Source organism: Colobus angolensis, unplaced genomic scaffold (genome assembly GCF_000951035.1).
Source record: "Colobus angolensis palliatus isolate OR3802 unplaced genomic scaffold, Cang.pa_1.0 Scaffold143, whole genome shotgun sequence".
In the NCBI taxonomy this organism is placed as follows: domain Eukaryota; kingdom Metazoa; phylum Chordata; class Mammalia; order Primates; family Cercopithecidae; genus Colobus; species Colobus angolensis.
This window is the reverse complement of record NW_012114522.1, coordinates 1,813,495-1,833,853: the sequence shown is the minus strand read 5'-3', so window position 1 is coordinate 1,833,853 and position 20,359 is coordinate 1,813,495. Positions and strand designations below refer to the sequence as shown.

The 20,359-nt window shown below is 54.9% G+C and overlaps 1 protein-coding gene across 5 annotated transcripts in view; it reads right to left on the bottom strand.

Moving 5' to 3' along the window:
• The window catches only part of ABLIM2 (actin binding LIM protein family, member 2), a 194,076-nt gene that overhangs the window by 111,606 nt on the left and 62,111 nt on the right, over positions 1 to 20,359 (bottom strand). For all 5 annotated transcript variants that reach the window (XM_011935390.1, XM_011935391.1, XM_011935392.1 and 2 more), the window contains exons 3-6: positions 17,792 to 17,975; positions 11,010 to 11,125; positions 3,586 to 3,712; positions 609 to 702 (exon numbers count right to left, since the gene is read on the bottom strand). In XM_011935390.1, the coding sequence (XP_011790780.1) occupies positions 609 to 702; positions 3,586 to 3,712; positions 11,010 to 11,125; positions 17,792 to 17,975 (521 nt within the window). The remainder of the gene's footprint in view (positions 1 to 608; positions 703 to 3,585; positions 3,713 to 11,009; positions 11,126 to 17,791; positions 17,976 to 20,359) is intronic.

Below are 20,359 nucleotides of genomic sequence, written 5' to 3'. Positions count from 1 at the left end.
GTCTGTGAATCTGGAGGGTGGGCTGCAGGGTGGAGGGGTGGGGGTCTGTGAATCTGGAGGGTGGGGTTTTGGTCCTGGTTGCTCCATGGGATTTATCTTATTGAACAAAATGTAGAAAAGGGCATAACATGTAGTTTTCACACAGGGAACGTGCCCACATGACTACCTCCCAGACCAAGGAACACAACGCTAGCAGCACGTCAGAAGCTCCCCCCATATAATTGCTATCTGCCCTGCCTGCCGGGTGACCCCGCTGCACCTCCTCTGGGGATGAGGTCCTGCTGTGTGCTCTCTTCCATCTTCTGTGCCTCTGAGTCCCAGTCGAGACAGCAAACGGTTGGGCCAAAACATCTCAAAGCACTTCCCACATGCTCTGAATTTGTCAAGTGGCACAGAAGAGAGCATCACAAGGCAGGCTTCCTGGAGGAGATGGCACTGGGCAGGCCCTGGGCAGCTGACGAGGGCATCCAGTGGCTGAGCTGGCAGGAGTAGCGAGGCGAAGCTGCAGCCAGACTCTTGCACAAACACACACACATCTCCCAGCCAACTCCCAGGGGACGGTTAGGCCCTGGCTGAGAGAGGGCAGGGGCCGGGCCCACAGCACTCACCTCCAGCACACGCCCCGTGATGTATTTCTCACATCTGTCACAGCGGATGCCGAACTTGGCGTGGTAGTCAGCTTCGCAGTAGGGCAGGCCGTCCCTGCAATGAGACGGGCGGTCAGCACAGGGCGAGGGTCACCCGAGGACCCTTGAGATCTAACAACCCTCACCAACAAGAAGGTCTGCCCTCAAAGTGGGAGAATGTCCACCTCCTCCTGCTCAGGTAACAACGCCTCCCACAGACCATGTCACACAGACACCAGCCCCACGAGAAATAGGACGACAATGGTCCCATTTCACAGACGAAGAAACTGAGGGGCACAGGCCAGGCCACCTGCCCAGTGGGTGGGAAGGGCTGACAGCAGCAGCTTCTGGGAAACGAGAGCTGCTTCTGCAGACCTGGCTCTTCTTTCTGGCTCCTTCCATCCAAAGTTCAACATCTGGGGCACCTCAGAAAACTGTGAGCCCAAAACGGGGGACAGTAAGGGCGCCCACATTGGGGACAGGGTTGGAGTATGACAGAAAGCCCAGGTGAGGGTGTCGTAGGTTAGGACGAGACTTCACTGTGCCCCCTGCATGCTGCCCTGCATCACAGCCCCCGAATATGAGGGGGTGACAAAGGCTGACTCTGGCCACACATGGAGGGGCCTGGCCTTCTGTAGTGCAGGAAAGTGCAGGAGGGCTGCACAGACATGTCCGTCCCCTTTCCCCACGCACACGTGCGACCTGCCTGCTATGTGCCAGGAGCATAGGGCTCAGGGAATTGGTGTCGAATGCCCGTCATCCTGGGCCTGCACCTCCAGCAGTGGCTTCCTCTGAGTCCACATAAATGAGCTATAGAGAAAAGCCATCTGCAGGGTCATCCTGCCACAGCTCCTGGTACCATGATCTTCACACCTGTTTTCATGATTATTAAGAGATCAACATGCCAGGAGGGGTGGCTGTGCAGATGCGGGGAGGGCAGGTCAGCAGTGGCCACACTCGGTGCAGGGAGGTGCGGCTGAGCCGTGGTTAAGTGAACAGGCCTGCACTCACAGGCCACATCCCAGCTGTGTGACCCTGGGCAAGTCCCTTAACCTCTCTGAGCCTCAGCTTCCTCATCTGCAAAATGGGGGAAATAATAGTAAGGACGAATGAAGAGAATGGCAGGCACTTTCCAAGGTGGCTGAAGCCATTGTCATTACTAACTAGGGCTGTCCTCCCAGCCCTGGCCACACCCAGCAGGTGCGGGGGTGACTGGCACAAAGTGGGGCGCCTGCCACTCCAACGTGCCCCCCTCCAGCATCGCTGAAGTTGCTGTAGTGTTCCAAATTTGTTTGAGTTTTTACACAGCTGCTACCGAAGGGAGGATTTGTCAGGCTGTCGTGGATTTAGACCCCAGCTCACGTTCTTTTCCTGCAACCTCTGTACTTTTGCTAGGTCTCCACGATGCGGGGTCATGAGCCCTGGGCCTGGGTGCCCCTCTCTGGCTGCAGCCTGGAAGTGGCCCACAGCTGGGCTAAGCTGCCGCTGAGAGAGTGGCAGCCCTTCCTTCCACGTGAGAGGGAGACAAAAGGAGTCCTCAGGCTTACTTCCAAATGCCGCTGACCTCAGGACTCCTGTAATAACCCACAAATGGGTGTATTTGCAGCAAATGGGAGGTTAAAGATAACATTTCCATGGCAACACCAACGCCCTCCTCGTCAATTCTGGGACAGCTCTGGAGGCTGCTAAGTAACATGCATGGTGTGGGTGAGCTGCCAACGCTGCGGGAGGGGCCTGCCGCCTGCACGGGGCTGCGTACACCACACCGGGCGGTCCCTGGCTGACTGTGACACAGGCGGGGAAACTCATGCACCCCACAGGTCCCTCACCCTGGGTGCAAGCTCACCTTGGTTTGGAGGTTTTACTTAAAATGATGTCTTGGAGATCATTGCAGATTCCATAGCAGTTGTAAGAAACAACACAGAGAGGTCCCATGTACCCTTCACCCAGTTTCCCCAGTGGTGATGCAGAATTAATATACACCCTCAGCCAGGAAGTGAACATGGGCACATCCACGGACGTGATTCAGGTTCCGTGTGACACGCGCTTGAATGTGCATGCATCTGCGTGTGTGTGTGTGTGTGTGTGCCTCACTCCGTGCAGTTTTATCACAGGATGTTTTTCATCTCCCTCAATTGCTGTGATGATTTTGCTCCCATTGGGCATTGAGAACAAGCACAGTGTAGACAAAAGACCCTCTAGCTTCCAGGAAGGGGCCCTCTGCGCTCAGAGGAGCTGCCCTCTTTCAGCTCGTCCACATATTCGCCCCTCACCTGCGCCATGCAGAAGGCTTGCCTGCCTCAGGTCCTCGACCCCACCAGGGTTAAAACCCACCCACAGCTCCTGGCCCTGAGCTGCCTCCATTTAAGGCCATGATCTTCCCAGAAGGCTTACCTGGTTCCCAAACCGGCCACCACCCCAGCTTGACTGCACATTTGTGGGACGTTTGGTGCTGGTGGCAGCCGTCCCGGCGCCCCCGCCCTATAGAAGACAGAGTGCGTGGCTGCGGGGCCCCAGCCCTGACACCTGGGATGGTCAGACCCTCTCCTCATCCCCGTGCTGGCCTCTGCTGACATTGCTTCACCTCCTGCAGCACATCCAGGCGCCAGAAAGGGCAGCTGATCCCATGGGGATGGTGGAGGGGACTGAGACGGAGAGGGAAGGCACTTCAAAAACTCAGCCCTGGCAACTCTGCTTCTCATCCATAAAAAAAGAGCTGGAAGCTGCAAACGCCGTTAGAGAAGCCAGGGCTGGCCAGGGAAGGGGGACACAAAGCTTTCGGGACAGATTTGCTAGGCTCTGGGCCACGCTTCTCACCCAGCGGCAGGACAAGAGTAGCTGCGTGAGGAATAGGAGAGACGCAGAGAGGGTGGTGCCTGGGACACGTGCAGAGTGCGGGACCCCCGCAGAGTAGGGAAGCCTGAGCGGAGGCTCTCACTGGAGCCCTCCTCCCACTTACTTGCTGATGTACTCGGCGTTCAGGAGCTTCCCACAGCTCTTGCACTTAAAACAGCCCAAGTGCCAGTGCTTGTCCAAGGCTACCAGGGCCTGGCCGTTCTTGATTTCTGTGCCGCAGCCCCCACAACCTGGAAGAAAGAGAACAGAACACGGACACCCCCACGATTGTGAGAGGTGTGGGGGAGGACCCCTGCTCTCCAGACTCTGTGAAGGCCCCTGGGGCAGCTGGGAGGGGCCGGGCAGATGAGCAGCTGGGAGGAGCCTCTCACGCAGCAGTCTCTGGAGCATGGGGAAGGCAACTGGGGAAGTTTGACCCTGCATGCATTGAGCGCTGACTGCATGCAGCCTGGGCTGTGAGCCGGGGTAGATGAAGAAACAGAGGCCCTGTCTTGCAGGAGAGTGGAGTCAGCTCCCGGCACAGAGATGTGCCGGTTTGAACCCAACTGTGACTCGATGTGCCCTCTGAAGGGAACTGGACCGCATTAGAGAGGGCTGAGCCAGCCCCCAGCCCCCAACCCAGTCAGCCCTGGGAGCCCTCCTGCTGCACCCAGCCGGGAAAACTGGCTTCTCTCTTCCTGTCATCCCCACGGTGACTGGCACTCTCCACCCCATGGCCACCCGCCTCGTGGGCCCCTGCCTGGCTTCCTGGTGCTCTCTCTGTCCCTCCGAGCCGTGCCTGCCCTGCTCATTTGCCCCGTGTCCTAGGGCCTGGTCTTTATGCACAGGGCTTCCAGCTTCTGGCCCTGCTCTGAGCCAGTGGCCCACAGGCCCTCCACCCTATGAGCCACCACACCAGGGGCTCCACAGCCAGCATCATGGGCGTGCCGCAGGCAGGGGTGCCCCTGGCAGAGCAGGTAGAGCAGGCTGGGGAGCTGGGGAGAGCCTGGTGCATGAGCCTGCGTGGGATGCGCGTGAGTGCGTGTGCATCTGTGTGCATAGCGTGTGACTGTAAGTATGTGGATGCATCTTATGGGACTGTGTGCATTTGTATGTCACCTGAGTCTTCTCGTGAGTCTTCCTGTGAATATGTGAGGTCAGGGGTGGGGAGTGGGAGGCAGAGTGACAGAGACACCCATGATAGCATCCCCAAGGGAAAGGGCCTCTCACAAGGTGAACACCTGGTGACAACAGCAGCAGCAACTGCGACAGAGTGGGGCCCACTGAGTCAGTCACCCAGGTGTGCATTGATTTGCAGATCATACACGCCCTCACTCCAGGGACCTGCACCTGTCATAGCTGAATGCGCGTCAGTGTGTGTGACTGGTGCGTGAGTGTGTCTATGTATGTGTTTGTGTCTGCATGTGTGACTATGTCTGCATGTGAGAATGTGTCTGTGTGTCTGTGGAACTGTGTGTCTGCGTGTGTGTGTGTGTGTGTGTGTGTCTGTGGAACTGTGTGTCTGCGTGTGAGAGTGTGTCTGTGTGTCTGTGGAAGTGTGTGTCTGCGTATGAGAGTGTGTCTGTGGAAGTGTGTGTCTGCGTGTGTGTGTGCGTGTGAGAGTGTGTGTGTTTGTGGAAGTGTGTGTCTGCATGTGTTTAAGGGTGTAGTTGTGTGTTGGGGGCATGACAAGGGCAGGGCCCTGGACCCCGTGATGGACAAGCAGGAAGAGAGTGTCTGACACACAGGGCCTTGCTGCCTGCAGGAGCCCCTGAGTACTTCACGGACCAAGCAGGGACCCCTTGCGCCCAAGGACACCTCCACCCAAGATGGAAAGAAGGTGGCCCCAGGGCCCGATGCACTGGGTACAAACCCTGGCCCCCACTAGGCGCTGGGTCACACAGAGCGTGTTCCTCCCGCGGGAGCCCCCATTTCCTCATCGTGGGGTGGGGCGATCGCCTCTGCACTTGGTGCCTGCCCAGATCCAGTGCTAATTTACACAGAAGACCTGGCCCAAAGCCTCTGCGTCCTGGGTGCACAGTGAGCATTGGCGAGACCACGCGTGGGCCTGCTGCGTGGTAAGAGCTCAGCGGAGGCTGCTTCCATGCATGGCCTCCTTAGTTTCTTTTGGCAGAGACCTGAGTCATGTTGTTTTTAACAATTAAAACAAACGAACACTCACAAAGTTGGTCAAGCTCAGGATTTCCTAAGTGACCACACTGTGCAAATTCACGTGCCACTTTGGAAAACAGCCAGAGAACAGATTCAAACTCTGAGGGAAGGGGGCCTCTTACTCATCTCAGGACTCTGGGTGCCCAGAACAGGCTGCAGGCTTGAGAAACACATGGGGGAATGAATGAATGAATGAATGAATGAATGAATGAATAGGAACCAAAGTGAGAGGATGCCTCCACCCTTCTCAAGTCCAGGAGGCGACCCCCACATCACCCCCTTTGCCACACTCCTTCCTGTGTCTCTGCAGAGGCAGGCGATGCACAGCCCAGACTCAGCCTCCTGGCTCCCCCCACTTAGCAGGTGATAAGGCACATTTTGCAAAGGTCTGCAGCAGTGGCTCTCAACGTGGGGCACTTTTGCCCAAGAGACATTTGGCAATGTCTGGCGACCCTTCTGACTGTCATAACTTGGAGAGGGTTCCAGGCATCTAGTCGGTAGTGGACACAGGATGCTAACCTTGCCAGGACAGCTGCCCTCACCAAAGGGCTCTCTGGCCCCACAAGTGAATGGTACTGGAGCTGAGATCCCTGACTCCGAGCCTCTGTTGGCTTGTCTGCACGTCAAGCGAGCACAGCACACAGGGCTGTGTGGTGACCAGAGGACTGGCAACAGAGAGCAGTGGTCAGATCCCAGCTCTGCCCCCCACCGGCTGTGACCTGGGGAAGTCACTTCACTTCTCTGTGCCCCTGGAGTGAGGGCACGTGTGATCCGTGAATAAATGCATACATGTTGACTGGTGAGGTGGGCCCACCTCTGCTCTCACTGCCACTGCTGTTGTCACCAGGTGGGCCCCTCGCGGGAGGCCTGCTTCCTCTGGGATGCCATTGCGGGCATCTCTGCCATTCTGCCTCTTACTATATTGGCCGGCGCCCTCCCCTGCCAAGAAGCTCCCTTGACCTTGAGCTCCAAACTGCAGGGGGGATGCCAACCTCACACCTGCCTCGGCCCCCTCATTCTCCTATCAGCAGTACAGGTGGAGATGAGAGCAAGGTGCAAAAGGAGTGTTGCCATGGAAACCACATCCTCACTTTCCAAACACATCTGGAGCTCCATATTTCTTTGTGGGCTCTGCACATGGCAGCTCAGAGTCCGGTGTGACACAGGCTGTGGACTAGAGCTGTCAGTGGCAGAATGTCCCTAGCAGGGCAGAAGGGGCCTCAGGACACCCCAATGACAGCTGGCCACATGCCCGTACATCCTGGCTGGCACCGCCATCAGCAGCAACGGCATGACCCTCCTAGAACCTTCCACTTTCCTATTTTCCCCAAAATGCCCCCTCTTCCACAAGATGTGGTCACGGTGGGGGTGGTTGTGGTGGGGGGTGCCTAGGATGTGCCAGGCAGCCTCTTGGAGCCTCAGCTGGGAGCTCAGGGGGTGCAGGTGCAGGAGCCAGACCCCCACTGCAGCACCCCAGCTCTAACCGGGGTCAGGGGAGTAGGGGGGAGTCTCAGATTCTAGATCAAATCTGAGATTGAGTTTTGGAAACAAGGACTCTGACCGAGCTCCAAAACTTGAAAGTGATTGAAACTCCATGAACTTGGCTTGCAGTTTCATTTAGGAACCTGTCCTGAGGAAGAAAAGCCGCTGGAAAAGATAAAACGTGTTCAAGTTCAGCCCCAGTGTACTGCGATCAGGACTAGACTGGGACACAGGCCTGCTATGAACCCAGAGAGGGGCGGGCGCTCCTGCGAGGATCCTGGGTTTACCTCTCAGGCACATCCAGGGGTTCTCCTGTTTCCTAGGCAGCCAGGGAGCAGCAGGAGCTCCTGGGTTTGCCCCCCAGCCTCACCCCAAGGCTCTCCTGTTTCCCAGGCAGCCAGCAAGGGGGCAGAGGCTCTGGTCCGGGCACCCACCCTCTCAGCACTACCCTTGCAGGAGCAGAGAACACAGGGACTCCACGTGCCACAGCCCAGGTGGTCAACCCTGTCGCTGGAAGAGTGGAGGACCCCAAATCCTTGGGCCTGGGACCTTGGGACTGCACACACGCCTTCCTGCCCCTTCATCTCTCACCCTGGTGGGGCCTCCCCAGGTTGAGGGGGTGGAGCTGAAGAGCCAGGGCAGCCAGGCCCAAGAAGTAGCTGTGGGGTCTTCTCAGCATGGATGGAGCTGCTCGCCATCCCTTTTCCCCAGGCCAAGCCCATCTTTCCCAATTGCCAGCCTGCCGCCCACACCCTGGCTGGCCCCACGCCCACATCGAAGGCCCAGAGAGGGGACGCCTCTTGCCCTGGGCCCCCAATGGTGAGTGCAGGGTCCACCCCGGGTAGCTGGGCTCAGAGCTGCCTCCAGGTCGGCACGCGGCGCTCGCACTCTGGGAGGGCCAACCTGTGGCAGGCTCGTGACCAGCTGTGGGTCAGCACTGGAGAGCTGGGGCTCACGGGAAGAGGCAGAGCTTCAGAGACACAGGGGACCCGCCAACAAGCGTGGTGGGGAAGCCGAGGTTTGCGGGGTGTTGGCTGCTCCTCCTGGAAGGAGCCTGTGTGGCCCACCGTAAGGGATTTCTTGTTCCTGAGTGTCCTCCTTGGGGCAGCAGAAGGAAGCTCAGGGCCACGGGACTCAAGCTTGAGCTCTGCCTCAAGAGCCGGCCACTCTCCCCTCCCCAGGGAAGGGCAGCCACACAGGCAGCCACGTGAGGCCCCGCCCTGCTGTCCCCTGACCTGGCAAGCTGGCCAGGCAGACAGTGCTGCTTCCATTCCGGACTGACTGGACTCTACCCCACTCCACAACCATCTATGGCTCCTCATGGCCTCCAGATGTACCGAGAACACCATGGCGTGGCTTTGGAGGAAGCTGCCATCTGGTGTTGCTGTCTCAGCGCCACTCCTGTTCCCCACCCCCACGCTGCAGCCCCGTCCACTTACATGGGTCTGGGGGGTGCCCACGCTGCAGCCCCGTCCACTGACACGGGTCTGGGGGGTGCCCATGCTGCAGCCCCATCCACTCACATGGGTCTGGGGGTGCCCCCAGCACATTTCACAGGTGTGTTCAGTCTTTGCACTCTCTTCTCACCTGTGGCATTCTCCCCCTTCCAGACTCACCTGCTGGAATTCAGCCTGTGTCTCCAGTTTCAGAGCCAAGGCCACCTCCTCAGACAGCCTCTGGCCCTAGCGGGGTGAGCTCACGTGCTTTGGACTTGAAAGGCCTTGGCCCACCCCTCGGTACTTCCGCCCCCTGACGGACACTGAGCACCCAGCACACCCACTCCTGTCAGGTACAGGGCACTCCTGCATCTGCAGAAGAGCTCCTCCAGGCACAGCTGCTGGGGCAACAAAAGCAGGCCGGACTGGGAAGACTGCAGACATCCACACAGGAGCCAGGACTGCTGCTCAATGCTTTCCAGGCACAGAAATGGTTCTAAGCTCAGGATTCTCACCACAGGCTGAGGGAAGGGGCAGGTTACATTATTAGATGTCTAGGGGTCCTGGGAGCATTTGTTCTTTGAAAATGCAAATTTGATGTTTCAAAATAAATTTACATTTGGAGAGGGCAGAGCCTTTCTGCCAAGGGTATTTTTGAAAACCTCAAAAAAAAAAAATCTCAGACAGTGATTCTGTGGTTGATCATATTTCTATGCCTCCAACCCCGCTTTTTTTTTTTTTTTTTTTTGACAGTCTCACTCTGTCACCCAGGCTGGAGGGCAGTGGTGCAATCCCAGCTCACTGCAACCTCACCTCCCAAGTTCAAGCGATTCTCCTGCCTTGGCCTCCTGAGTAGCTGGGACTACAGGCGGGCACTACCACACCCAGCTAATTTTTGTATTTTTAGTAGAGCTGGGGTCTCACCACTTTGGCCAGGCTGGTCTCGAACCCCTGGCCTCAGGTGATCCGCCTGCCTCGGCCTCCCAAAGTGCTGGGATTACAGGCATGAGCCACCGCACGCAGCCCATGTTTCCCTTTTTAATTTGGCTGCCAGGAAGCTTTGGACAAACTGTTTAAAACTGATCTCCCCCTTTTAAAATTCGCCATAGAGCTTTTGATTACTATCTGAATTTAATTTTAACAGTATCACTGTTTCTGAAGTCAAATTCTCAAAGATGGATAAAAGGCATTAAATAAAACCACATTTACGTTAAAAAAAAAAATTTCAATCAATCCAGGCCCCAGCTGGAGAGATATTTTTGAATGGAGGACTTTCCTAGCAAGTCCCAAAGTAGCACCCTCCCCACCCGGTGCTGCTGCGAACTTCATCCCAAGGGATGCAGGCTTCGCTTCGTTTTACAGAGTCAAATTCTAACCAGCTCCCAGGGCCAACACCGCACTCCTGGGAGGTTGGAAGTGGAATTGCCTCTATAGACACTCTCAACACAGCACTCCAAGTGGGGGAGAAAGGAGGCATTTAACACAAGAGAGGCAATTAATTGCAGGCAAGATGCTGACTCCAGAAATCAGTAGAAACCTCTCCTCTGTCTGGGGACACGTGGCCCTGCCTCTGGGGACACTACAGTGACCACGGTGCTCAGAGTGGGCTTCTGCAGCAGGTGCCTAGCAGCGGTGGGTCCTGGTGTGCCAGGCTCCCCTCCCAGACCCTGTGTGCCATCTCATGCCCCAGCAGAGCCACCTCGGCTGGGAAAGGCCACTTGGCTGTCCCCTTCTTGCTCATACTTGGCACCACACCTGCAAACCCCTGACACTTTGGCTGGCATTTGCTTTTTTCACACTAACAACCTCCTGCTTCCTAATTCAAGAAGCATTTATTGAGCCCCCACTGCATACACACCTGGCCTAACTCCTGGGAGGTGGAGCAGTGAACCCGAGGGCCCCTGACTGCGGGAGCCCAGAGCTCAGTGCTCTTCTATGGGTTCTTGGGGGTCCAAAGGGGTCCCAGGTGGCCTGGAATTAACAGACGGGAGCTGAGGGGAGTGAATGCCAGAGGGAAAGGACCCGAAGGAGACCTGGAAGGCTTCCTGGAGGAGATGTGCTGGAGCCGGACAAAAGCAGCAGTGGGCATTAGATGGGAGAGCAGGAGTGACACATGGGGTGGAGAAAACAGCCAGTGCACAAGGCTTGGCGGCACGAGAGCCCCAGAAACTTCTATCCCTGGCTGCCTCCTCACATTTATCCACAGCGGTTGACTGCAGCTGCTGCTGCTCTGGGGCCCTGTTTGTCAGGCCCTGTCCCTGGGCACTGCAGAGACCACGCCCCCAACTCAGCACCCCCCCCAACCAGCAAACCCCCACTTAGCATGCCCTACACTCAGCACCCTCTGCTAAGCCCTCCCCAGCACCTCCCACTCAGCACGCCCCACTCAGCACCCCCCAACTCAGCACACCCCACTCAGCACCCCCCACTCAGCACCCCCCACTCAGTGCCCACTTACTTCGGAGGCCCTGGGACAGGTGTGCGCTGCTGCCCACCGACACGGGCAGGGAGCACTTCTGGCACATGCATTCCTTCCCGTTGAAGGTCACACGGTCCCCGGGAGGGAAGGGCAGCCTGAAACAAGAGAGCTCGTTACCAGCCAGGCCCACCTTCCGGCTCCTCTCTGGGGGAGCCCTGCCTCAGAGCAGGAGACCAGGGCCAATGTCTCCCTCCCCAGGGCTTTGCAAAGGGACCATTCACTCCTCCAGGTGTCCTCCTCCGTGTGCTTCACAAAGGGACCATTCACAGGCTGAGGACGCAATGCAGGGCCTCTCCACCCAGGCACTGCCACGTCCTGCAGGGCCTCTCTACCCGGGCACTGCCACGTCCCCGCAATAGGACCTCAGGTAGTCATTGACATCTGAGCCTCAGTTTCCTCATCCATACCAACAGGCAGAATCATAGTGCCTAAGGTGGTGGTGAGGACCAGCTGAGGGCCAGCCCAGTGTTCGGCACACGGCAACATGCCATGCCACTGGAGCCTCCAGCCCACCCTGCCTTCCCGGCGACATGGGATGCTTTCTTCATATCGGCTCAGCAGCAAGGGCAGCAGCTATGCCCACTGGGCATCTCCTGTGTGCCCAGGGCCTGCTACTGTGATAGACGCCCTATAGGCATGCCTCATGAATAACCCCACGCCATTCAACCTAGTTGGCATTTGCTTCATGTCTTCTCTATAGGCGAGAAACTGGAGTTCAGAGAGGATGTGTAACTTTTCCAAGGACACATCGATACGAGTCAGAACCAGAATCAAACCAAGACCTGTCTGGCTTCAAAGTTCCACGATTTATCTACCTGGGCTGCTAAGAGGACAGTGTCTTTAAATGCACACCTCGTAGACAGGAAGATGCTGGACAATTGGATCCTGTCTTTATTTAAAATTCTGCCATTCTGCTCTAAATGGAGTTTTTGCATTTATTTCCATTTTTAAAAATTTTGCATTAAAATATCATTTACTTGACTACTGAATTGTCTGGCACCCCCTTAAAGTCTGCCTCCGCAGCAAGTGCCGGAACCAAGGCTGGGTGAGGGACCGCAGAGAGCCGGCCCATCCTCCTGCAGCCCGGGGATGTCTTTGGAGACTGACGGATGGCTCAAGTAGCTGCATCTAGCAAGCTAAGGCCGGGCCACCTGCAGACGGGGCCAGAAGCACAGCTGGAGAATGCTGCCATGTCTGCCCTCAACACCTGCTGCCACCAAGCTCCTAGTAGCCGCTGGGCCACTTTCCTTCCCCAGCTGAGCCTGGCCAGAGAACCAGGTGCTTTTCAGGCAGAAGCCTGTGGAAGTGTCAGACCATGGGTGCCCCTTAAGTCTCCTGCGTGGCCGGGCATGGTGGCTCACATTTGTAATCCCAGCACTTTGGGAGGCTGAGGCGGGAGGATCACTTGAGGTCAGGAGTTTGAGACCAGCCTGGCCAGTGTGGTGAAACCCTGTCTCTACTAAACATACAAAAATTAGCTGGGTGTGGTGGTGTGCACTTGTAATCTCAGCTACTTGGGAGGCTGAGGCAGGATAATCACTTGAACCGGGAGGTGGAGGTTGCAGTGAGCCAAGTTTGTACCACTGTACTCTAGCCTGGGCGAAAGAGTGAGACTCCAAAAAAAAAAAAAAAAAAGGCCCCCTGCTCAAACATCTTTGTTGGGTTCATCTGTCTTCTTCAGGGAAGACACCATAGATTCATTGTTGAATGAATGAATGGGTGAATAAGTGAAGGATTGAAGCTCCCCTAGGGGGCCGTGCTTGGTCTACTCTCTCCTGACGAGTCCCTGCCTGGCCTCCCACCAGGGCCTGCCAGATGGAGCTCCCTGAAGCTAGAGACCACCGTGCCTTCCCCTGCTGAAGGCCTGCCAGAGCCCCGCCCTGTGGGGCTGGCATTCAGTGTCCTCGGTCCATGCAGCAGGTGTGTTCCTGGGCTCCCACTGGGCCAGTACCTGCTCCTGGGGATCCAGGACAAATACAGGCTGAGCTGGGCCCAGGGCCCTCTCCTCCCATTCGCTGCCCACGAGCCTGCACGGCTCTCCCACGCCCATGTTGCCACTGTGTGAGTGCTGTGGTCTGCTACCCACTGGGTCTCAGTGTCTTGCACCCTCCCTCTCGCGGGGGATCTTGAGACAGAGTAGGAGCCCCTCAGCATCCCTGGATGTGCTTGGAGCGAATATCTGGCTGTGTAACCCGGAGCAAGTTACTCAGCCTCTCTGAAACGCTTCTCACCTACAAAGTAGGAGGGAGAACGCCTGCATTCCAGGTTTGTATTCATACATTCATTCGCCCACAGGACATCCTGCCTGGGAAGCTCTGGCATATTGCCTGGGCCTGAGAGGGGGTGACTCAATGGCGTCTATGATTTTATTTCCTCAACTTTATTGAGGTACATTGTGACAAATGTACACACCCATGTAACTGCCACCACCTCGTCATGATGTGGAACATTCTTTCCACTGCAAAAAGCCCCCTGTGGCTGTCTACAATCACGCTGCCCGCGACCTCTGGCCCCAGGCACCATGATCATCCTTGTCACCACGGCCCCAGACACTGTGACCGTCACTGTCACTGTGGGTTAGTTTTATTTATTTTTTTTTTTTTTGTGGAATCACAGAGCACGTAGTCTTTGGTGTTTTGTCAGCGTCGTGTTTTTGAGATTCACCGGTGCTATTGCCCGTGTCGATCCTTTGTTCCTTTGAGGACTGAGCAGTGTCCATCCCATGGATAAACCACAATAGCCATTCCATGCAACTGCGGGGGGCTACTGGCCTGTTTCCAGTTTGAGGCTGTTACAAATAAAGCTGTTAAGCACAGTTGCCAACTACCCTCTCCGCGGATGCAAGCTTTCCTTTTGGGTGAATGCAGAAGACGGGTTTTCTGATCATGTGCTCGGTGTGTATTTAACTTTATCAGAAACTACCAAGCCGGTTTCCACGGCCACAGTGCATGTTCGGCACTGGAGGGACACTCCTCTGGCTTCGCATCCTCACCAGCACCTGCCACGGTCCATCTTTTTAGCTTTAGTCGTTCTAATGGAGGCGTAATGGCATTTCTTTACAGTTTTCATTTGCATACCCCTATGACTAATGATGGTAAACACTGTTTCACGTATGGTGTTGGTCATTTGTATGTGTGTGTGTGTGCGTGTATATATATATATATACACACACACATATATACATATTTTTTTTTTTGAGACAGAGTATTGCTCTGTTACCCAGGCAGGAGTGCAGTGGCACAATCTTGGCTCACTGCAACCTCTGTCTCCTGGGTTCAAGTGATCCTCCTGCCTCAGCCTCCTGAGTAGCTGGGATTACAGGTGCCTGCCACTACACCCGGCTAATTTTTGTATTTTTAGTAGAGACAGGGTTTCACCATGTTGGCCGGGCTGGTCTCGAACTCCTGACCTCAAGTGATTCACTCAGCTCAGCCTCCCAAAGTGCTGTGATTACAGGTGTGAGCCACTGCACCCAGCCTCTTTTGCTCATTTTTAACAGCATTTTTGGTCTTATTATTGAGTTGTGAATAATCAATATTTTGTAAATAATCCATATTTTGTAGAGCAACGCTGCATTGGACACAGGTGTGAGGGCTCACCCTTGAACTCATATCTAACACAGCACTCTCTGCCAGCTGATGGCTTGCTTTTGCAGGTTCTCATTTTGCATTTCCTTCAGCCCACAAAACTTCCTGTAAGTTTATTTTGGTGCAGGTTGGCTGGCAACAAATTCTCTTAGCTTTGTGGGTCTAAAAAAGTCTTTATAGTGCCTTCGTTTCTCAGTAAGTTTTGACACTTTATTCGCATACCATATAATGTACAGTCCGCCAGCTTTTAGCATATTCCGAGTTGTGCAACTATCACCAGAATCGATTTTAGAACAATCTCATCACCCACAAAAGAAATCCCGTGCCCTTTAGCAGTCTTGCCTTCAGTTTTGGAAGTCTTTTGTGCTTAGTCTAGAATTATTTGACAGATATTTTTCTCTCAGCATTTAAGAAATGTTGTTCTATTGTCTTCTAGCCTACATAGTTTCTGATGAGAAGTCTGGAGTCATACCTTTGTTCCTCTGTAAATAATATTTTTTTTTTTCCTCTGGCTGCTTTTAAGATTTCTTTTTAGCACTGGTTTTCAGCAATTTGATTAGGATAGATTTGGTAGATTCTGATGTGTTTATTCTGCTTGAAGTTCATTGAAATTCTTGGATCCATGTGTTTACAGTTTTCACCAAATTTGCAAAATGTTCAGCAATTCCTTCCTTAAGTACTTTTTGGTCTCCCTTATCCACCTAGATAGAGACATAGACCCACAACCACAGGTCCCTGAGGGGCTTTTCATGTTTTCCAGTCTTTTCGTCTCTCTGCTTAAGTTTGAATTCTTTTTAATGCTGTGTCTTCAAGTTGACTGATATTTTCTTCCGAAATACCCAATCTACTGCTAATTCCTTTCAGAAGATTTTCCACTTCAGCCATTGTATTGTTCATTTCTACAAGTACCAGTGGTTTCTTTTTATATCTTCCATAACTCTGCTATTTATGTTCATGTTTCCTTAAAATACTTAAACATATTTACAGTAGCTATTTTAAAGTCATTATGTGCTCATTTACCATTCCTGTCATTTCTGGGCCTATTGTTGCTGACTTTTCTTCTGGGTTTGGGTCACATTTCCTAGTTTCCTTTTATTAGGTTGCTGTTTGTTACTATTACTTTTAATGACAAAACCCACAATTACTTTTGCAACAACCTAATACAACTAGGTTGTAATTTTTCTTTCTTTTTTTTTTTTGAGAGACAAGGTCTTGCTTATTACCCAGACTGGAGAGCAGTGGTGCAATCATAGCTCACTGCAGCCTCAAAATCCTGGGCCCAAGCAATCCTCCCACCCCAGCCTCACATGTAGCTGGGACTACAGGCATGCACCACCATGCCAGGCTAATTTTTAAATTTTTTGTAGAGACAGGCTGTAGGTCACGCAGGCTGATCTTGAACTCCCAGCCTCAAAAGATCCTTGCACCTCGGCCTCCCAAAGTGGAGGGATTATAGTCATGAGCTGCTGTGCCTAGCCATCACCAGCAAGTTTTGATTGGACACTGAACACTTATAAATTTTACATTGCTGAATGCTGGATTTTTAAAAATCTTCTTGTGAAAAGTGTTGGGCTTTGCCCTGGCAGACGGTTTATTTGCAGATCAGCATGATCTCTTAAAAAAAATAATTAATCAAAAAAATAGAGGTGGGGTCTCTTTATGTTTCCCAAGCTGGTCTCCAATTCCTGATCTCAAGCAATCCTCCTAGGTTGGCCTCCCAAGGTGCTGGATTACAGGTGTGAGCCTCTGCGCCCAGCCAGCATGATCTTTCTGAGGCTCGTGTTCTGCTCTGGCACAGCAGGTTCACTGTAGCCTTCACTCTAGGGCTGTTTTGTCTTCCGGATAAGACATGACCCTTTTGGAGTCCACGCTGCATGCCCTGGGGTTCAACAAGGAATCTCCACCCCGGACAGGACTCAGGTGTTTCCCAAGTCCAGGAATTGTTTCGCTGGCAGCCACCTGGTCATGCTCTGCCCCGCTGCGTGAAATTCCTCTATGACTGCAGGGCTTCGTGCTTGGTCAAAGACTCCAAGTCACCTGTGCAGATCGGTGCTCTTGTCCGCTGTGCGCCCACCCCTCTGGCATCGTGCCCAACAAGTTCCAGCTGTGCCTGCCTTTCTAGTCATTGTCTCCTGCCTCAGGACGATGCCACGCTCCCCTTGGATCTCTCCCCCAACCCCACGCTATCCTTCCAGAAACTGCCTCCAGGAAGGAAGGTGGGGCAATCACAGGCCTCGCCTCACTTAACTTGTTCCCTTCTCTTAGTTCTGAGCCCTAGAGTCTGGAAATGGTTGTTTCATATATTGTGTCCAGTTTCCTTGTTGTTGACGGTGGCTGGACAAGTCCAGTCCCAGTGACTCCGACATGACCAGGGCTGTTATTATTTTTTAAAATAATAGATTAACCAGAGGCGATCTTTCAAACCAACTCTGAGATGTCAACCCTCATCTCTAAGCTACGTACACAAAAATCAAACATTCAGATAATCCCTGGGAGAGGTCTGACCCAGGTCACGCTATGATGACACAGAGCGACTCTCCCTAGAAATGCTCCTTGTCATCGTCACCTCCTGTCCTTAGCGTCCTCTGACAAAGGTTCCATTTCTGTCTCTGGCACATGCTGTAACCACAGGGAACTGCTTTGGAAACAACATTGAAAACGTCCCCTGCAAACTGGGTGTGGTGAGACAGGGAGTACAGAACAGAAAATAAACTGTTTTTCGTGTTTTTATTCTTTGTTTTCTAGAAACAGAACATTTCCTCCGGGAGGAACAAGTCAGGGGCTGTGGAGGGAAGGGGGAGGTAGGGACCATGTGGGACGGCTGCCTTCGGGCCTCCCTGCTCAGCCCCAGGAGGTGCAGGCAGAGGAGGGCCGGTGCAGTCTTGCTGCCCGGGCGAGGACCCAGTCTCAGCAGCCAGCACTCCACTGCTTGCTTGCTCTGTGCACCAGACCCAAAACGGGGCAGCCCACCCCTGCCCTCACAGAGCTCCCTGTGAGGAGGCGTCTGGACACACTGTGACAGAAGGGTGCAGACTGTGGGCCCTGGGACAGCCTCGCTGCAGGATGCAGAGGGCAGATCACGGGAGGGAGCATGAGGAAGAAGGCAAGGGAAGGAGGGAAGGAGAAAGGCCTGGAGAGGCCGGGGCGGCGGAGGCCAGGTGCCCGCTCACTCACCGGCAGACGGCGCACACAAAGCAGTCGGGGTGGTAGGTCTTGCCCAGCGCCGACACCACCTCACCCTCGATGAACTGGTCACAGCTGAAGCAGCGGGTGCCGTAGAGCCTCTGATAGTCCAGCGTGCAGATGTACTCGCCCTGCCGCACAAAGAAGCCGCCCTCGGCCAGGTCGCAGCCGCATGCTGGGGGAGGACGGGTGAGGCGGTGTTAACAGCAGAGGGGACCATCTCCACGTCCCTCAGGCCCCAGGTGGACCCCCCTCCACACACGCACCACCACCTGACACAGGCACCGAGGCCTCAGCACACACTTGGGGTGGCTCACTCAACTCTTAATGGGCCAGGCTCCCGGGACAGACTCCAGCTCTGGCCCCTGGCCTGTTGGTGAGTGGACTTTCCTTACAGAAGCTTGGGAAAAGGGCGCTGACCCGGACAAGAGCCGGGCTCTCCTGAGGGGCTGCCCAGCCTCCCACCCTCACTAGGGTGCCCCCAGCCTCTGTGACCCTGCCAGGAATGGTCCCTGAGCCCTTCCTGTCCTCTAGTGGGCTGTTTCCAGCACTGGGCATATAGATCAGGAAGCGGCTAAAGCCTGATCACCTACTGTGTGCTAGACTCTGTGCTGGGGGCCGAAGGTTCCCAGAAGGACAGACTAGGTCCTTGTGGTTGGTGCCTCCAGCCCCGCTCGAGACTTCCCAGCGCCCTCCCCCACTCCTCTGGGTCTCCATGCCCTCATGGTCCTCGGTGCCTGTCTCCCCACAGTGTGAACAAGGCCAGCCCTGCAGGAGGAGAGAGCCTGTGGGTTCCCGAAAGGAAAGAACTTGGTCTCTTTTCCCAGCACACAGGAAGCTGCAGCCCTGGAGCTCCATGGAGGGCTGAGGGTTCTCTGCCAGGTGGGGAAGGGAACACTTACCCTCAGGACGACCTGCTGGTCATCAGCAGCTCAGAGGCCCTGAGTCCTTGTCCTGACACACGAGTGCATCCCTCCCATAAGCTTCCCCTCCAGTGCCAGGGCCACGTGGAGGCCGTGCCTGGTTTCAGAGGGAGCAGCCCACAGCCTCCCCTGACCTGGCTGGCCCAGCCCCTCCCTGCTAGCATCACAGAGGAACCCCCTGCAGCCCCAGCCCCTCTGGCCTGGCCAGTCCTGGGTCCTGCCTGCTGGGTCAGTGCAGCTCACAGCCACCAAGGAAGGGCTTTGAGAAACCATGTAGCCCTCATATATTTTAAAGCTGACATCTAAAAGTTGTCATTACAATGTTAACTGCTTGCAAAGGATGTCATTTCTGCATATTGTGAATATGCGCACCTTTAAAGCGGACGGTTACATCATTCCTTCGAGGGCATCCAGTGGAATATCAAGTCCAAAGCAAGACCCTCAACATCTGCCTACAAAACCCCCAACAGCGCTCTGGGAACAAACTGGCTGGAAGCACCAGAGCGGCTGGAAAGCCTGTATTCCGGCGTTTAGTTTTCTCCGTTTCTACAAAGAGACGTTTGCTCTTCTGATATGGGGAGATGTCCACCGAGCAGCTTGGATTCTAGATGCAGGAGCTGCTGGGATTCAAATCCCAGCTCCACCTGCACAGTGCGCTGTGTCCCTGGGCAAGTTCCTTAACCTCTCTGGGCCTCCTTGTCCTCATCTAGCACACAGAACCTACTTCAGAGGGGTACACAGCAGCACAGATGAGCATCCCGTGAGCCAGTGCGACCTGAGACCTGAGTCCTGCCTGGCTCAGCGTCGAGGCCCTGGCTGCTGCTGTAATGGCTGATCCTAAGAGGCCCGAGCCAGAGATGCTGATTCTGAATTCTGTCTCAATGTGAGAATGAAAACCCAGAATGAAACGCAGTCTAGACGGTCTGGGAGGGATGCGGACACAATGTGAGATGCCTGCACTCGCTCCTCCTGGGTGTTCCGGGGCATTTATGAGAAACAGCCAAGGACTGCCAGCATCAAAGGGAAGCTCCAGACAGGTGGGCCTCAGCCCCGGCCCAGGGTGCCCTAGCTCTGCACTCCACGCTCTGGCTCATGAAGATCCAGAAGGAAACCCGGGCTGAGGATGAAAATGCTTTGTCTGATCTTGCACCATAGTGTCGACCAAGCAAATACATCCCAACTGGGGAGGAGCAGAGACTTGGGGGCCTCACTTTGGAGCATCGTAGTATTCTGATATCAGCGCCGCCCGCACCAAGACACTAGCTGGATGGTGATCGGGCTCGCAGCACTCACGGCTCTGGCATTTGTCTATTTCTCTGTTCTTCATAAAGACATGATGGCGTGCGGTGTTCCTTAAAGGAGGAACATGTGGCAGTGGTTCTGGTGCCCCACTCCAGCACCGTGAGTCCGCTCCCGGGAGCACCAGGCAAGTGAGTACGTCCAGGCCCAGCCGTTACCTGGGAGGTTGCTGGTCAGATTCTAGCTGTCCTGAGTATGCCAAGGTCACCACAAGGCGGTTAAAACCCAGGCCTCTGGCCGGGTGCGGTGGCTCACGCCTGTAATCCCAGCACTTTGGGAGGCCGAGGCGGGTGGATCATGAGGTCAGGAGATCGAGACCATCCTGGCTAACACGGTG